Source organism: Heterodontus francisci, chromosome 48 (genome assembly GCF_036365525.1).
Source record: "Heterodontus francisci isolate sHetFra1 chromosome 48, sHetFra1.hap1, whole genome shotgun sequence".
Classification (NCBI taxonomy): domain Eukaryota; kingdom Metazoa; phylum Chordata; class Chondrichthyes; order Heterodontiformes; family Heterodontidae; genus Heterodontus; species Heterodontus francisci.
The window spans coordinates 11,108,160-11,125,241 of NC_090418.1; the positions used below are offsets into that span (position 1 = coordinate 11,108,160).

At 46.3% G+C, this 17,082-nt stretch overlaps 1 protein-coding gene across 2 annotated transcripts in view; it reads left to right on the forward strand.

The window, feature by feature from the left end:
• Window positions 1–17,082, forward strand: part of LOC137357356 (solute carrier family 2, facilitated glucose transporter member 4-like) — a 33,009-nt gene that overhangs the window by 6,392 nt on the left and 9,535 nt on the right. Inside the window, exons 2-3 of one of the 2 annotated variants that reach the window (XM_068023620.1) lie at window positions 10,162–10,257; window positions 16,476–16,651. In XM_068023620.1, the coding sequence (XP_067879721.1) occupies window positions 10,162–10,257; window positions 16,476–16,651 (272 nt within the window). Of the gene's footprint in view, window positions 1–10,161; window positions 10,258–16,475; window positions 16,652–17,082 lie in introns of those variants that run through there. The other variant, XM_068023621.1, reaches the window with a different exon arrangement.

Below are 17,082 nucleotides of genomic sequence, written 5' to 3' on the forward strand. Positions count from 1 at the left end.
CTGTCTGAAAACACAGTATACTGTCCTTTAACAGAGTACACTGTCTGAAAACACAGTATACTGCCCTTTAACAGAGTGCACTGTCTGAAAACACAGTATACTGTCCTTTAACAGACTATACTGTCTGAAAACACAGTATACTGTCCTGTAACAGAGTACACTGTCTGAAACTGCGTGCAGTTCTGGTCACCGCATTATAGGAAGGATGTGGAAGCTTTGGAAAAGGTGCAGAGGAGATTTACTAGGATGTTGCCTGGTATGGAGGGAAGGTCTTACGAGGAAAGGCTGAGGGACTTGAGGTTGTTTTCGTTAGAGAGAAGGAGGAGGAGAGGTGACTTAATAGAGACATATAAGATAATCAGAGGGTTAGATAGGGTGGATAGTGAGAGTCTTTTTCCTTGGATGGTGATGGCAAACACGAGGGGACATAGCTTTAAGTTGAGGGGTGATAGATATAGGACAGATGTCAGAGGTAGTTCTTTACTCAGAGAGTAGTATGGGCGTGGAACGCCCTGCCTGCAACAGTAGTAGACTCGCCAACTTTAAGGGCATTTAAGTGGTCATTGGATAGACATATGGATGAAAATGGAATAGTGTAGGTCAGATGGTTTCACAGGTCGGCGCAACATCGAGGGCCGATGGGCCTGTACTGCACTGTAATGTTCTATGTTCTAAAACACAGTATACTGTCCTTTAACAAAGTACACTGTCTGAAAACACAGTATACTGTCCTTTAACAGAGTACACTGTCTGAAAACACAGTATACCGTCCTGTAACAGAGTATACTGTCCTTTAACAGAGTACACTGTCTGAAAACACAGTATACTGTCCTTTAACAGAGTACACTGTCTGAAAACACAGTATACTGTCCTTTAACAGAGTACACTGTCTGAAAACACAGTATACTGTCCTTTAACAGAGTATACTGCCTGAAAACACAGTATACTGTCCTTTAACAGAGTACACTGTCTGAAAACACAGAATACTGCCCTTTAACAGAGTACACTGTCTGAAAACACAGTATACTGTCCTTTAACAGAGTACACTGTCTGAAACCACAGTATACTGTCCTTTAACAGAGTATACTGTCCTTTAACAGAGTATACTGTCTGAAAACACAGTATACTGTCCTTTAATAGAGTACACTGCCTGAAAACACAGTACACTGTCATTTAACAGACTATACTGTCCTTTAACAGAGTATACTGTCTGAAAACACAGTATACTGTCCTTTAACAGAGTACACTGTCTGAAAACACAGTATACTGCCCTTTAACAGAGTACACTGTCTGAAAACACAGTATGCTGTCCTTTAACAGAGTACACTGTCTGAAAACACAATATACTGTCCTTTAACAGAGTATACTGTCCTTTAATAGAGTACACTGCCTGAAAACACAGTACACTGTCATTTAACAGACTATACTGTCATTTAACAGACTATACTGTCCTTTAACAGACTATACTGTCTGAAAACACAGTATACTGTCCTTTAACAGAGTACACTGTCTGAAAACACAGTATACTGTCCTTTAACAGACTATACTGTCTGAAAACACAGTATACTGTCCTTTAACAGAGTACACTGTCTGAAAACACAGTACACTGTCATTTAACAGACTATACTGTCCTTTAACAGAGTACACTGTCTGAAAACACAGTATACTGTCCTTTAACAGAGTATACTGTCTGAAAACACAGTATACTGTCCTTTAACAGAGTACACTGTCTGAAAACACAGTATACCATCCTGTAACAGAGTATACTGTCTGAAAACACAGTATACTGTCTGAAAACACAGTTTTTTGTCCTTTAACAGAGTACACTGTCTGAAAACACAGTATACCATCCTGTAACAGAGTATACTGTCTGAAAACACAGTATACTGTCCTTTAACAGAGTACACTGTCTGAAAACACAGTATACCATCCTGTAACAGAGTATACTGTCTGAAAACACAGTATACTGTCTGAAAACACAGTTTTTTGTCCTTTAACAGAGTACACTGTCTGAAAACACAGTACACTGTCCTTTAACAGAGTATACTGTCCTTTAACAGAGTATACTGTCTGAAATCACAGTATACTGTCCGTTAACAGAGTACACTGTCTGAAAACACAGTATACTGTCCTTTAACAGAGTACACTGTCTGAAAACACAGTATACTGTCATTTAACAGAGTATACTGTCTGAAAACACAGTATACTGTCATTTAACAGAGTATACTGTCTGAAAACACAGAGTACACTGTCTGAAAACACAGTATACTGTCCTTTAACAGAGTACACTGTCTGAAAACACAGTATACTGTCCTTTAACAGACTATACTGTCTTAAAACACAGTATACCGTCCAAAACACAGTGTACAATCAGATAGCACAGTATACTGTCCTATTGCATGGTATACTGTCTGAAAACACAGTATACTGTCCTATTACATAGTATACTGCCTGAAAACACAGTATACTGCCTGAAAACACAGTCTACTGCCTAAAAACACAGTATACTTTCCGAAAACATAGTATACTGTCCATAAACACAGTATATTGTCCTATTATATAGTATAAAGTCCTATTACGTAGTATACCGTCCTATTACACAGTATACTGTCCGAAAACACAATGGCGCAGTGGTTAGCACCGCAGCCTTACAGCTCCAGCGACCCGGGTTCAGTTCTGGGTACTGCCTGTGTGCAGTTTGCAAGTTCTCCCTGTGACCGCGTCGGTTTCTGCCGGGTGCTCCGGTTTCCTCCCACAGCCAAAGACTTTCAGGTTGATAGGTAAATTAGCAATTGTAAATTGCCCCTAGTGTAGGTCGGTGGTAGGTGGTGGGGATGTGGTAGGGAATATGGGATTAATGTAGGATTAGTATAAATGGGTGGCTGTTGGTCGACACACACTCGTTGGGCTGAAAGGCCTGTTTCAGTGCTGTATCTCTCTGTGACTCTATACTGTCTTATAATACAGAATATTGTCTGATTACAGTATATTGTCCTATAAAACAGTATACTGGTCTGAAAACACAGTATTGGATTAGAATTAGATTAGAATTAGAACATTACAGCGCAGTACAGGCCCTTCGGCCCTCGATGTTGCGCCGACCTGTGAAACCATCTGACCTACACTATTCCATTTTCATCCATATGTCTATCCAATGACCACTTAAATGCCCTTAAAGTTGGCCAGTCTACTACTGCTGCAGGCAGGGCATTCCACGCCCCTACTACTCTCTGAGTAAAGAAACGACCTCTGACATCTGTCCTATATCTATCACCCCTCAACTTAAAGCTATGTCGCCTCGTGTTTGCCATCACCATCCGAGGAAAAAGACTCTCACTATCCACCCTATCTAACCCTCTGATTATCTTATATGTCTCTATTAAGTCACCTCTCCTCCTCCTTCTCTCCAACGAAAACAACCTCAAGTCCGTCAGCCTTTCCTCGTAAGACCTTCCCTCCATACCAGGCAACATCCTAGTAAATCTCCTCTGCACCCTTTCCATAGCTTCCACATCCTTCCTATAATGCGGTGACCAGAACTGCACGCAATACTCCAGGTGCGGTCTCACCAGAGTTTTGTACAGCTGCAGCATGACCTCGTGGCTCCGAAACTCGACCCCCCTACTAATAAAAGCTAACACACCATATGCCTTCTTAACAGCCCTATTAACCTGGGTAGCAACCTTCAGGGATTTATGCACCTGGACACCAAGATCTCTCTGTTCATCTACACTACCAAGAATCTTCCCATTAGCCCAGTACTCTGCATTCCTGTTACTCCTTCCAAAGTGAATCACCTCGCACTTTTCCGCATTAAACTCCATTTGCCATCTCTCAGCCCAGCTCTGCAGCCTATCTATGTCCCTCTGTACCCTGCAACATCCTTCGGCACTATCCACAACTCCACCGACCTTAGTGTCATCCGCAAATTTACTAACCCACCCTTCTACACCCTCTTCCAGGTCATTTATAAAAATGACAAACAGCAGTGGCCCCAAAACAGATCCTTGCGGTACACCACTAGTAACTAAACTCCAGGATGAACATTTGCCATCAACCACCACCCTCTGTCTTCTTTCAGCTAGCCAATTTCTGATCCAAAGCTCTAAATCACCTTCAATCCCATACTTCCGTATTTTCTGCAATAGCCTACCGTGGGGAACCTTATCAAACGCCTTACTGAAATCCATATACACCACATCCACTGCTTTACCCTCATCCACCTGTTTGGTCACCTTCTCGAAAAACTCAATAAGGTTTGTGAGGCACGACCTACCCTTCACAAAACCGTGCTGACTATCGCTAATGAACTTATTCTTTTCAAGATGATTATAAATCCTGTCTCTTATAACCTTTTCCAACATTTTACCCACAACCGAAGTAAGGCTCACAGGTCTATAATTACCAAGGCTGTCTCTACTCCCCTTCTTGAACAAGGGGACAACATTTGCTATCCTCCAGTCTTCCGGCACTATTCCTGTCGACAATGACGACATAAAGATCAAGGACAAAGGCTCTGCAATCTCCTCCCTAGCTTCCCAGAGAATCCTAGGATAAATCCCATCTGGCCCAGGGGACTTATCTATTTTCACACATTCCAAAATTGCTAACACCTCCTCCTTGTGAACCTCAATCCCATCTAGCCTAGTAGCCTGAATCTCAGTATTCTCCTCGACAACCTTTTCTTTCTCTACTGTAAATACTGACGCAAAATATTCATTTAACACTTCCCCTACCTCCTCTGATACCACACACAACTTCCCACTACTATCCTTGATTGGCCCTAATCTAACTCTAGTCATTCTTTTATTCCTGATATACCTATAGAAAGCCTTAGGGTTTTCCCTGATCCTATCCGCCAATGACTTCTCGTGTCCTCTCCTTGCTCTTCTTAGCTCTCCCTTTAGATCCTTCCTGGCTAGCTTGTAACTCTCAAGCGCCCTAACTGAGCCTTCACGTCTCATCCTAACATAAGCCGCCTTCTTCCTCTTGACAGGCGCTTCAACTTCTTTAGTAAAGCTTTGGTATACTGTCCTATTAAGTCGTATACTGTCCAAAAACACAGTATACTGTCCTATTATGCAGTATATTGTCTGAAAACATAGTATACTGCCCAGTTCACAGTATACTGTCTGATAACACAGTATACGACCCTGTGATAACATAGTATACTGCCCTATATCACAGTATACTGTTTGATAACATAGTATTTTTTTAATACAGTATATTGTCTGATAACAGTATACTGTCCTATAACCCAGTATACTGTCAATAGCATGAATAAAATGCAATAATACCATATAGGCTCCAATAATACCGAAAGAAAAGAAGGACTTGCCTTTATATAGGAACACAGAAGCCAATTTGTACACAGCAAGCTCCCACAAACAGCTATATGATAATGACCAAATCATCTTTTTGGTGTGGATTGAACATAAGAACTAGGAGCAGGAGTAGGCAATTCAGCCTCTCGAGCCTGCTCCGCCATCCAATATGATCATGGCTGATCTCATCTCGGCCTCAACTCCACTTTCCTGCCCGTTCTCCAAAACCCTTCAACACATTTCTAATTAAAAATCTGTCTATCTCCTCCTTAAATTTACTCAATGTCCTGGCATCCACCGCACTCTGGGGTACTGAATTCCACAGACTCACAATCCTTTGAGAGAAGTAATTTCTCCTCATCTCTGTTTTAAATCTGCTACCACTTATCCTAAAACTATGACCTCTCGTTCTAGATTGCCCCACAAGGGGAAAGATCCTCTCTACGTCTACTTTGTCAATCCCCTTAATCATCTTATATACCTCAATTAGATCTCCTCTCATTCTTCTAAACTCTCGAGAGTAAAGGCCTAAACTGCTCAATCTCTCTTCATAAAAGACAAACCCCTCATCTCTGGACTCAATCTAGTGAACCTCCTCTGAACTGCCTCCAATGCAACTACATCCCTCCTCAAGTCAGGGGACCAAAACTGTACGCAATACTCCAGGTGCAGTCTCACTAATGCCTTGTAAAGTTGCAGAAACACTTCCCTACTTTTATATTCTATTCCTTTCACAGTAAATGCCAAAATTCCATTTGCCTTCCTATTACCTGCTGTACCTGCAAACTAGCTTTCTGCGATTCATGCACGAGGACACCCAGATCCCTCTGCACCAAAACATTCTGAAGTTTCTCTCCATTTAGATAATTTGCCTTTCAATTCTTCCGACCAAAGTAGATAACCTCACACTTATCCAAGTTAAACTCCATCTGCCAAATTTTGGCCCATTCACCTAACCTATCCATATCCATTTGTAAATTTCTTATTTCGTTACTGCAATTTACTATCCCACCTATTTTAGTGTCATCTGCAAAGTATCTTCTATCCCTGCATCTAAGTCATTAATATAGATTGCGAATAGTTGGGGCCCAAGGACCGAACCCTGTGGCACCCCATTAGTTACATCTTGCCAACCAGAAAAAGACCCATTTATCCCGACTCTGTTTTCTGTTGGTTAACCAATCCTCTATCCAAGCTAATAAATTGCCCCTAACCCCATGTGATCTTACCTTGTGTATTAACCTTTTGTGCGGCACCTTATCAAATGCCTTCTGGAAGTCCAGATATACTCCATTTACAGGATCCCCATTATCCACTTTGCTTGTTACAGCTTCGAAGAACTCTAGCAAATTAGTCAAACACGATTTACCCTTCATAAAACCATGCTGACTCGGATGGATTGCGTTTTGACTTTCTAAATGTCCTGTTATTACTTCCTTAATAATGGATTCTAACAATTTCCCAACGACAGATGTTAAACTAACTGGTCTGTAGTTTCCTACTTTCTGCCTCAATTGATTGAGGGCTCAGTATTGGCCCCAGGACACCAGGAATAGCTCCCCTGCTCTTCTTCGAAACAGCGGCCGGGGGATCTTTTACGTCTACCTGAGAGGGCCTCGGTTTAACGTGTCAGTGGAAGACGGCACCTCTGACAGTGCAGCGCTCCCTCAGTACTGGCACTGGGTGTGTCGGCCTGCAATTATCGTCTCAAGTTTACACAGGAGGAACAGCAAAACCTGTATAAGAGTTACATTCATTGTCTTACCTTTTCAAACATGGGCTTTGTCTCGTCCGTCTGCTTGGGTGTATATTAGTGTAACATCCATTTGGTAACATTCTGACCGTTCTAGATATAATCAACTTGCAACCCAACATCCTGCGATTAGTCACATTTACCAGGTGTGACTAGGCTTTACCACCTGCAGATTTTACATTGCACAAAGCACTTTTGGAAGTGGGAAAATTGCTAGTTTCTGAACAGTACAAATCGAACAAAACCTTGGATCAGTTGATAGCACTCTCTGTCCCAGCGCTAAAAACCAGGTTGACACCCCACTGCAGTTACTGAGGGAGTGCTGCACTGTCGGAGGTGCCGTCTTTCAGACGAGATATTAAATCTGCTCTCTCAGGTGGACGTAAAAGATCTCACGGGCACTGTTTCGAAGAAGAGGAGGCCCCCCCCTGGTGTCCTGGGACCAATATGTTTCCCTCAGTCAACGTCACAGAAAACATATTATCTGGTCATTATCATAGTGCTGTTTGTGGGAGCTTGCTGTGCGCAAATCTGCTGCCTCGCTTCTTACCTGACAACAGTGGCTACACTCCAGAGGTGCCTCGTTGGCTGTAAAGCTCTCTGAGACATCCAGTGGTTTTGACAGGCGCTACAGAGATGCAAGTCTTTCTTGTATTGTGAGCTGTTCTGTAGCTGTCCCACAGACTAGTCAAGCAACGGCCTGACATAGTCATACTCACGGAATCATACCTTACAGACACTGTCCCAGACACAGCCATCACTATCCGTGGGTATGTCCTGTCTCACCGGCAGGACAGACCCAGCAGAGGTGGCAGGACAGTGGTCTACAGTAGGGAGGGAGTTGCCCTGGGAGTTCTCAACATCGACTCTGGACCCCATGAAGTCTTATGGTATCATGTCAAACACGGACAAGGTAACCTCCTGCTGATTACTACCTACCGCCCTCCCTCAGCTGATGAGTCAGTACTCCTCCATGTTGAACACCACTTGGAAGAAGCACTGAGGGTGGCAAGGGCACAAAATGTATCCTGGGTGGGGGATTTCAATGTCCATCACCAAGAGTGGCTCGGTAGCACCACTACTGACCGAGCTGGCCGAGTCCTAAAGGACATAGCTGCCAGACTGGGTCTGCGGCAGGTGGTGAGGGAACCAACAAGAGGGAAAAACCTACTTGACGTCATCTTCACCAATCTGCCTGCCGCAGATGTATCTGTCCATGACAGTGTTGGCAGCAGTGACCACCGCACAGTCCTTGTGGAGACATAGTCCTGTCATGACCTTCCCTCCATCAGAAGGTCAGAAGTGGGGATGTTCACTTGTTCAGCACCATTCGCGACTCCTCAGATACTGAAGCAGCCCATGTCCAGATGCAGCAAGACCTGGACAACATCCAGGCTTGGGCTGATAAGTGGCAAGTTACATTTGCGCCACACAAGTGCCAAGCAAGGACCATCTCAAACAAGAGAGAATCTAACCATCTCCCCTTGATGTTCAATGACATTACCATCGTTGAATCCCCCACTATCAACATCCTGGGGGCTACCATTGACCAGAAACGTAACTGGACCAGCCACATAAATTCTGTGACTACAAGAGCAGGTCAGAGGCTGGGAATTCTGTGGTGAGTAACTCACTTCCTGACTCCCCAAAGCCTGTCCACCATCTACAAGGCACAGTCAGGAGTGTGATGGAATACCCTCCACTTACCTGGATGGGTGCAGCTCCAACAACACGCAAGAAGCTCGACACCATCCAAGACTTAGAAGCTCGCTTGATTGGCACCCCATCCACCACCTTAAATATTCACTCCCTCCACCACCAATGCACAGTGGCAGCTGTGTGTACCATCTACAAGATGCACTGCAGCAACTCACCAAGGCTCCTTCGACAGCACCTTCCAAACCCGCGACCTCTACCAACTAGAAGGACAAGGGCAGGAGACGCATGGGAACATCACCACCTGCAAGTTCCCCTACAAACCACACACCTTCCTGACTTAGATCTATATCACCTTGCTTCACTGTCGCTGGGTCCAAATCCTGGAACTCCCTCCTTAACAGCACTGTGGGTGTACTTACCCCACATGGACTGCAGCGGTTCAAGAAGGCAGCTCACCACCACCTTCTCAAGGGCAATTAGGGATGGGCAATAAATGCTGGCCTGGCCAGCGACGCCCACATTCCATGAACAAATAAAAAAAGTGTAGAGGGAGCTTTATTCTGTATCTAACCCCGTGCTGTACCTGTCCTGGGAGTGTTTGATGGGACAGTGTAGAGGGAGCTTTATTCTGTATCTAACCCCGTGCTGTACCTGTCCTGGGAGTGTTTGATGGGACAGTGTAGAGGGAGCTTTACTCTGTATCTAACCCCCATGCTGTACCTGTCCTGGGAGTGTTTGATGGGGACAGTGTAGAGGGAGCTTTACTCTGTATCTAACCCCGTGCTGTACCTGTCCTGGGAGTGTTTGATGGGACAGTATAGAGGGAGATTTACCTGTTCTGTACCTGTTGAGGTGATAAAGATGCGGATTACATTCAGAAATGTAATCCAAGTGAATCATTCTCTTGGGGCGTTTTTGATTAGAAATGTTTGTAAAGACTTTTAAAGGGGAAAAGTGAGAAACTGCTGCGTGTGGGGCATTTTCTGGTGCAGGATCTGTTGCGTGTGGGGCATTTTCTGGTGCAGGATCTGCTGCATGTGGGGCATTTTCTGGTGCAGGATCTGTTGCGTGTGGGGCATTTTCTGGTGCAGGATCTGTTGCGTGTGGGGCATTTTCTGGTGCAGGATCTGTTGCGTGTGGGGCATTTTCTGGTGCAGGATCTGTTGCGTGTGGGGCATTTTCTGGTGCAGGATCTGTTGCGTGTGGGGCATTTTCTGGTGCAGGATCTGTTGCGTGTGGGGCATTTTCTGGTGCAGGATCTGTTGCGTGTGGGGCATTTTCTGGTGCAGGATCTGTTGCGTGTGGGGCATTTTCTGATGCAGGATCCACGGTTTTCAACAGGAGATTTGGGACTGAGGGGATGGTCGGGACAGTGGGTGCGATTGTCTTCCATCACTCTAAATTCTCCCCATCTTTCCTTCTCAGCGAGTCACAGGCACCCTGATCCTCGCAGTGTTCACAGCTGTACTGGGATCTCTGCAGTTCGGGTATAACCTCGGGGTCATCAATGCACCTCAGAAGGTAAGAGTGCCAGGGAGAGATGGGGGCGGGGGGAGGTGGGGGGGAGAGAGAAAGAGAGGGAGGAGGGAAAGAAAGAGACAGGGGAGAGAGAGAGAGATGAGGAGTGACAGAGAGAAAGAATGAGGGGATAGAGAGAGGGGGAGAGAACAAGACAGAGGGGTGAGAGGGGGAGAGAAAGAGACAAAGAGAGTGAGATGGGGGGAAGAGCGAGAGATGGAATGTGGGGGAACAAAAGACAGAGAGAGAGGGGCAAGAGAGAGAGGTAGAGAGTGAGCGAGGGAGAGGTGGAAGAGAAACAGACATGGAGACAGACGGGAGAGAGCGAGATGAGGAGAGAGAGAGAGAAAAAGGAATCGGGATAGACAGAGGGAGAGAGAGAGCGAGAAAGAGACAAAGACAGATGGGGGGTGAGAGAGAGAGAGATGGAGAGTGTGTAAACAAAAGACAGAGCCTGGGACAGAGAGATGGAGAGATGGCGAGAGAGTGAGACTGGGATGGAGAGATGGGGAGAGAGTGTGATGGGAAAGATAGAGGGCCAGAGGGACATGAAGAGAGAGAGGGAGGAAGATGAGGGCAGTGGAGAGAGGATAGAGGGAGAAAGGGGAGATGAAGAAAGATGGGGAGACAGTGAGAGAAAGGGGCAGGAGAGGGAGACACAGGGAGAGGAGAAAAGAGAGACACAGAAAGTGAGGAAGGGAGAACAGTGAGATCAAAAGAGAGGAACATATCAGAGACAGGGACATGAGGCAGAGAAAGACGGGGAGGGAGATAGGAAAATAGAAGCAGAGAGATGGCGATTAGAGACACAGAGGTGGCAGTGTTAGACACAGGGTCAAAACTCAGAAGAGGTCATGAGAGAAACAGTGATAAGAGAGACGAAAGCAAAACTGGATAAAGAGAAGAGAAAAAGCACAAAACATGGACAGAGAGAGTGAGAACGAGTGAGAGAGATTGAGGGAGACAGAGAGAAGCAGCGCTTTAGTGTTGGGCAAGGGTTAATGCAATAATGTGAGCTCAAGCAGGAGTTGAAATGCTCACAGTTCAGGCAGGGCAAGTACCAGCTGCATGCCAGGACAAAGTGTTCGAGGCAGAGCCAGAGGGGATCTGGAACTTGTGACGGATGAGGTTTTGAGCAAACAGTTGCCATAGATGGCAGGGCCTAGGTATCAACGGACGGAAGCTGACAGTCACCAAGGACATGAGAGAGACTGGAAGGAGCTGGGTGATCGTGTGTCAAGGGTTTACAAGTGGCCGTTATCAGATTGTAGAGATTAAAGGAGATTGCCACTTGGAATATTCTTTTGCTTCTGTTCCTTCTCTCACAATGGGTTTGGGTACCCCATCAAAGCACACACAAACCCAGAAACACACACACAGAAACACACACACAGAAACACACAGAAACCCAGAAACACACACACGCGCACAGAGAAACACACACACACACACGCACACAGAAACACACACACACACACACACGCACAGACAAACACACAGACACAGAAACATACACAGACACAGAAACATACACACACACAGAAACACACACAAACACAGAAACACACACAAATCCACAAACACACACAAACACAGAAACACACACAAGCACAGAAACACACAGAAACACACACAAACACACACAAACACACACAAACACACACAAACATAGAAACACACAGAAACACACACACACACGCAAACACAGAAACACACACAAATCCAGAAACACACACACACACAGAAACACACACACACGCGCACAGACAAACACACAAATCCAGAAACACACACACAAACACGCGCACAGACAAACACACAAATCCAGAAACACACACACACGCGCACAGACAAACACACAAACACAGAAACACACACAAACCCAGAAACACACACAGAAACACACACACACACACAGACACGCGCACAAACACACAAACACAGAAACACACAAACACAGAAACACACACACGCGCGCACATACAAATACACAGACACAGACGCACAGAAAGGAACACACACAGAGACACAGACACACACACACAGAAACACACACACACAGGGAAACAGAGACACAGACACACATAGAAACACACACACACACACACACATATCTACAGATAGAAACACAGAGATACAGACACAGACACACACAGAAACACACACACACACACATATCTACAGATAGAAACACAAACAGAGATACACACACACACACAGAAACACACACACAGACACGCGCACAGACAAACACAGAAACACACACAAATCCAGAAACACACACACAAACACACATACACACAGAAACACACACACACACGCGCACAGACAAACACACAGACACAGACGCACAGAAAGGAACACACACAGAGACACAGACACACACACACAGAAACACACACACACAGGGAAACAGAGACACAGACACACATAGAAACACACACACACATATCTACAGAAACACAAACAGAGATACACACACAGACACACACAGAAACACACACACACATACACACACACACATATAGACACAGGCATTCACTCACATACAGAGGCGCTCACATACACCCCAAAACACACACACACTGAAACACACACCAAAACACACACACACATAGACAGACAAATACAGACACAGGCCCTCACACACACCTCAAAATACACACACACAGAGCAACATCCATCCCGGCGATCACAACATAATGACTGTGAAATGCTAAATCAAGACAGAGTCACCAGCAACAAATGCCTCGACTAACTTTTCCGCAGCCCGGGCTAAATTTGGAGAGTCTTGCGTGGAGTGTTAGCCTGTAGGTCGTGGGAGGCTGGGGCGGGGAGGGGATTGGTGCAGGAGAGGGGCTGGCGAAACTCTTGACAGAGGCTTGGGACAGTGAGCAGCACAGAACATGTGACAGTGAGTGTATGAAAAGGTGGGAGTCCGGCAGACAGCTGCTGGAGAGGGGAATCTGGTTTCACTTGCAGTCTCACTGACAGCACAAGCTCATCAGAGTGCAGCATTCCTTCCACCGACTAAAAATAAAATACTGGGAATAAAATATCCCCAAGCCTCGTGACAGAGCGTGACTATAAACTACAGGGTAACTCCCCACCTCTTGCATTCACCAAGCTCTTGTCAGAGACCCACCCTGGGATGCGGAGGATCAAACAACTCAGCCAGGGTCATTTTCACATTGGGTGCCAGCAGGGGCTCGGTCACCTCCAAGTCAGAAGTTTGTGGGTTCAAGCCCCACTCCAGGACCTGAGCCCATAATCCAGGCTGACATTCACCCTTCTGGCCTCTCGGGGGGCCGTATAAAAATCCCCACAGCCACTAATGGAAGGAAAGCAGGGAGGGGAGCCCTTCCTGGTGTCCCAGGGCCAATTTTTATCTCTCGACCAGCATCGCGCGCACACAAAAAAAACCAGCTGATCTGATCTTTACATTAGTAGCCTTAGAGGGGGGGAACATCAGGCCTTTGATTGAGTTTTCTGTTGGTGGGATCTTGCTGTGTGCCGGTTGTCTGCCAGGTTGCCCGCCACCACACTTCAAAGAGAAAAAGTTCCACATTGGCTGTGGGATGTCCCGAGGTGGGAGAAAGGAGTCATAGAGTCAAAGAGTTATACAGCACAGAAACAGGCCCTTCGGCCCATCGTGTCTGTGTCAGCCATCAAGCACCTAACTATTCTAGTCCCATTTTCCAGCACTTGGCCCGTAGCCTTGTATGCTATGGCGTTTCAAGTGTTCATCTAAATACTTCTTAAATGTTGTGAGGGTTCCTGCCTCTACCAACCCTTCAGGCATTGTGTTCCAGATTCCAACCACCCTCTGGGTGAAAACAATTTTTTTCAAATCCCCTCTAAACCTCCTGCACCTTACCTTAAATCTATGCCCCCTGGTTATGACACCTCCGCTAAGAGAAAAAGTCTCTTCCCATATAACCTTTCAATGACCCTCATAATTTTGTATACCTGTATCATGTCCCCCTCAGCCTTCTCTGCTCCAAGGAAAACAACCCTAGCCTTTTCAGTCTCTCTTCATAGCTGAAATGCTCCAGCCCAGGCAACATCCTGGTGAATCTCCTCTGCACCCTCTCCAGTGCAATCACATCCTTCCTATAGTGTGGTGCCCAGAACTGTACACAGTACTCCAGCTGTGGCCTAACTAATGTTTTATACAGCTCCATCATAACCTCCCTGCTTTTATATTCTATACCTCGGCTAATAAAGGCAAGTATCCCATATGCCTTCCTAACCACCTTATCTACCTGTGCTGCTGCCTTCAGTGATCTGTGGACAAGTACACCAAGGTCTCTCTGACCCTCTGTACTTCCTAGGGTCCTACCATCCATTGTATATTCCCTTGCCTTGTTAGTCCTCCCAAAATGCATCACATCACACTTCTCAGGATTAAATTCCATTTGCCACTGCTCCGCCCATCTTACCAGCCCATCTATATCATCCTGTAATCTAAGGCTTTCCTCCTCACTATTTACGACACCACCAATTTTCATGTCATCTGTGAACTTACTAATCATACCTCCTATATTTACATCTAAATCATTAATGTACACGACAAACAGCAAGGGTCCCAGCACCGATCCCTGTGGTATACCACAGTGGCTTCCACTCGTAAAAACAACCCTCGACCATCACCCTCTACCTCCTGCCACTAAGCCAATTTTGGATCCAATTTGCCAAATTGCCCTGGATCCCATGGGCTCTTACCTTCTTAACCAATCTCCCATGCGGGACCTTATCAAAAGCCTTACTGACGTCCATATAGACTATATCAACTGCTAGACCCTCATCTACACATCTAGTCACCTCCTCAAAAAATTCAAGCAAGTTAGTTAGACGCGATCTCCCCCTGACAGAGCCATGCTGACTGCCTCTCCAAGTGGAGATTAATCCTGCCCCTCATAATTTTTTCCAATAGTTTCCCAACCACTGATGTTAGACTCACCGGCCTGTAATTACCTGGTCTATCCCTGCTACCCTTCTAGAATAATGGTACCACATTCACTGTCCTTCAGTCCTCTGGTACCTCTCCTGTGGCCAGAGAGGATCTGAAAATTTGTGTCAGAGCCCCTGCTATCTCCTCCCTTGCCTCACATAACAACCTGGGATACAACTCATCTGGGCCTGGGGTTTTATCCACTTTTAAGCCCGCTAAACCATCTAATACTTCTTCCCTTTCAGTGTTAATATGTTCAGGTATATCGCAATCCCCCTTCCTGATTTCTACACCCACATCGTCCTTATCCATAGTGAAAACAGATGAAAAGTAATCATTTAAAACCTCGCCTATGTCCTCCAGCTCCACACACAGATTGTCACTTTGGACCCTAATGGGCCCTACTCTTTCCCTGCTTATCCTCTTGCCCTTAATATACTTATAAAACGCCTTAGGATTTTCCTTTATCTTGCCCACCAATGTTTTTTCATGTCCCCTCTTCGCTCTCCTAATTACTTTTTTACGTACCCCCCTACACTTTCTATACTCCTCTAGGGCCTCCGCTGTTTTCAGCACTCTGAATCTTCCATAAGCCTCCTTTTATTTCCTGATCCAATCCTCTATATCACTGGACATCCAGGGTTCCCTGGACTTGTTGTTCCTACCCTTCACCTTAACGGGTACATGTTGGCTCTGAACCCTCACTATTTTCTCTGAATGACTCCCACTGGCCTGATGTAGACTTTCCTACAAGTAGCTGCTCCCAGTCCACTTTGGCCAAATCCTGTTTTATCAAATTGAAATCGGCCTTTCCCCAATTCAGTACCTTTATTTCTGGCCTGTCTTTGTCCTTTTCCATAACTACCTTAAATCTTACAGAGTTATGATCACTATCCCCCAAATGCTCCCCCACTGACACTTCTACCACTTGTCCAGCTTCATTCCCTAGGATTAGGTCCAGTACCACCCCTTCTCTTGTAAGATTTTAAATGCTATTGCAAAGCACCTTCTTTGTTTTATGCTGGGGTGTCAGGTTGAGGGTGGGGATTGGATTGTGGGGCTAAATTGTTTGAATATCCCCCGCTGACGCTCTGTGCGTGCTGAGGGGGGTGGGGGGGAGCGGGCGGGATCGTGGAAGGGTGACCTGGGCACCTGCCCACGGGGTGGGGTGGGAGTGTTAGAGCAACGGGGGCATAAGCTAGAAATAACTATTTCCTTCCTCCTCCGTTCCCCCCCCCCCCCCCCCCCCCCCCCACCCCGGCTGTAGATCATCGAGCGGAGTTATAATGAGACATGGATGCGGCGGCAGACAAATGTGGAGGAGCCAGAGCCGATCAGCCTAGCCACGCTCACCACCCTCTGGTCTCTGTCGGTCGCCATCTTTTCCATCGGGGGAATGTTTTCCTCATTCCTGGTGGGCACGCTCGCTGAATGGCTGGGCAGGTAAGACCACCCGGAGGTGGTGGTAGGGGGAGGGCGGGGGTGAGGGAGAGGAGGTGGGGAACTGGTGGCCGCCCATTCGGGCAAGCCACTCAGCCACAACACAGCTCGTTCCATTCCCCCCACCTCCCCGCACCCCCCACTCCCACTTACTGTTTCAATAGGGTGGGGGGGGGGGGGGGGGGAGGGGGATTGGGCGTGGTTTTGGCACTGTAGCTGGCCTCAGCATCTCTAGACTTGATTGTCAAGGGAAGGTCTTGAGTTTCCATGTGAGGCCCAGAGGAGCACCCCAGCCTGGGCCTCTTCTGACCCACAACAGCTGTATTCTGATGGGGAAGACATCGCTACTCCTGCCCCTCCCCCCTCTCCAAAGGCCTGCGACTAAAACTGCAACTTTTTAAGCTCACTTTTCATTTTTAAAGACGGACCCTGCT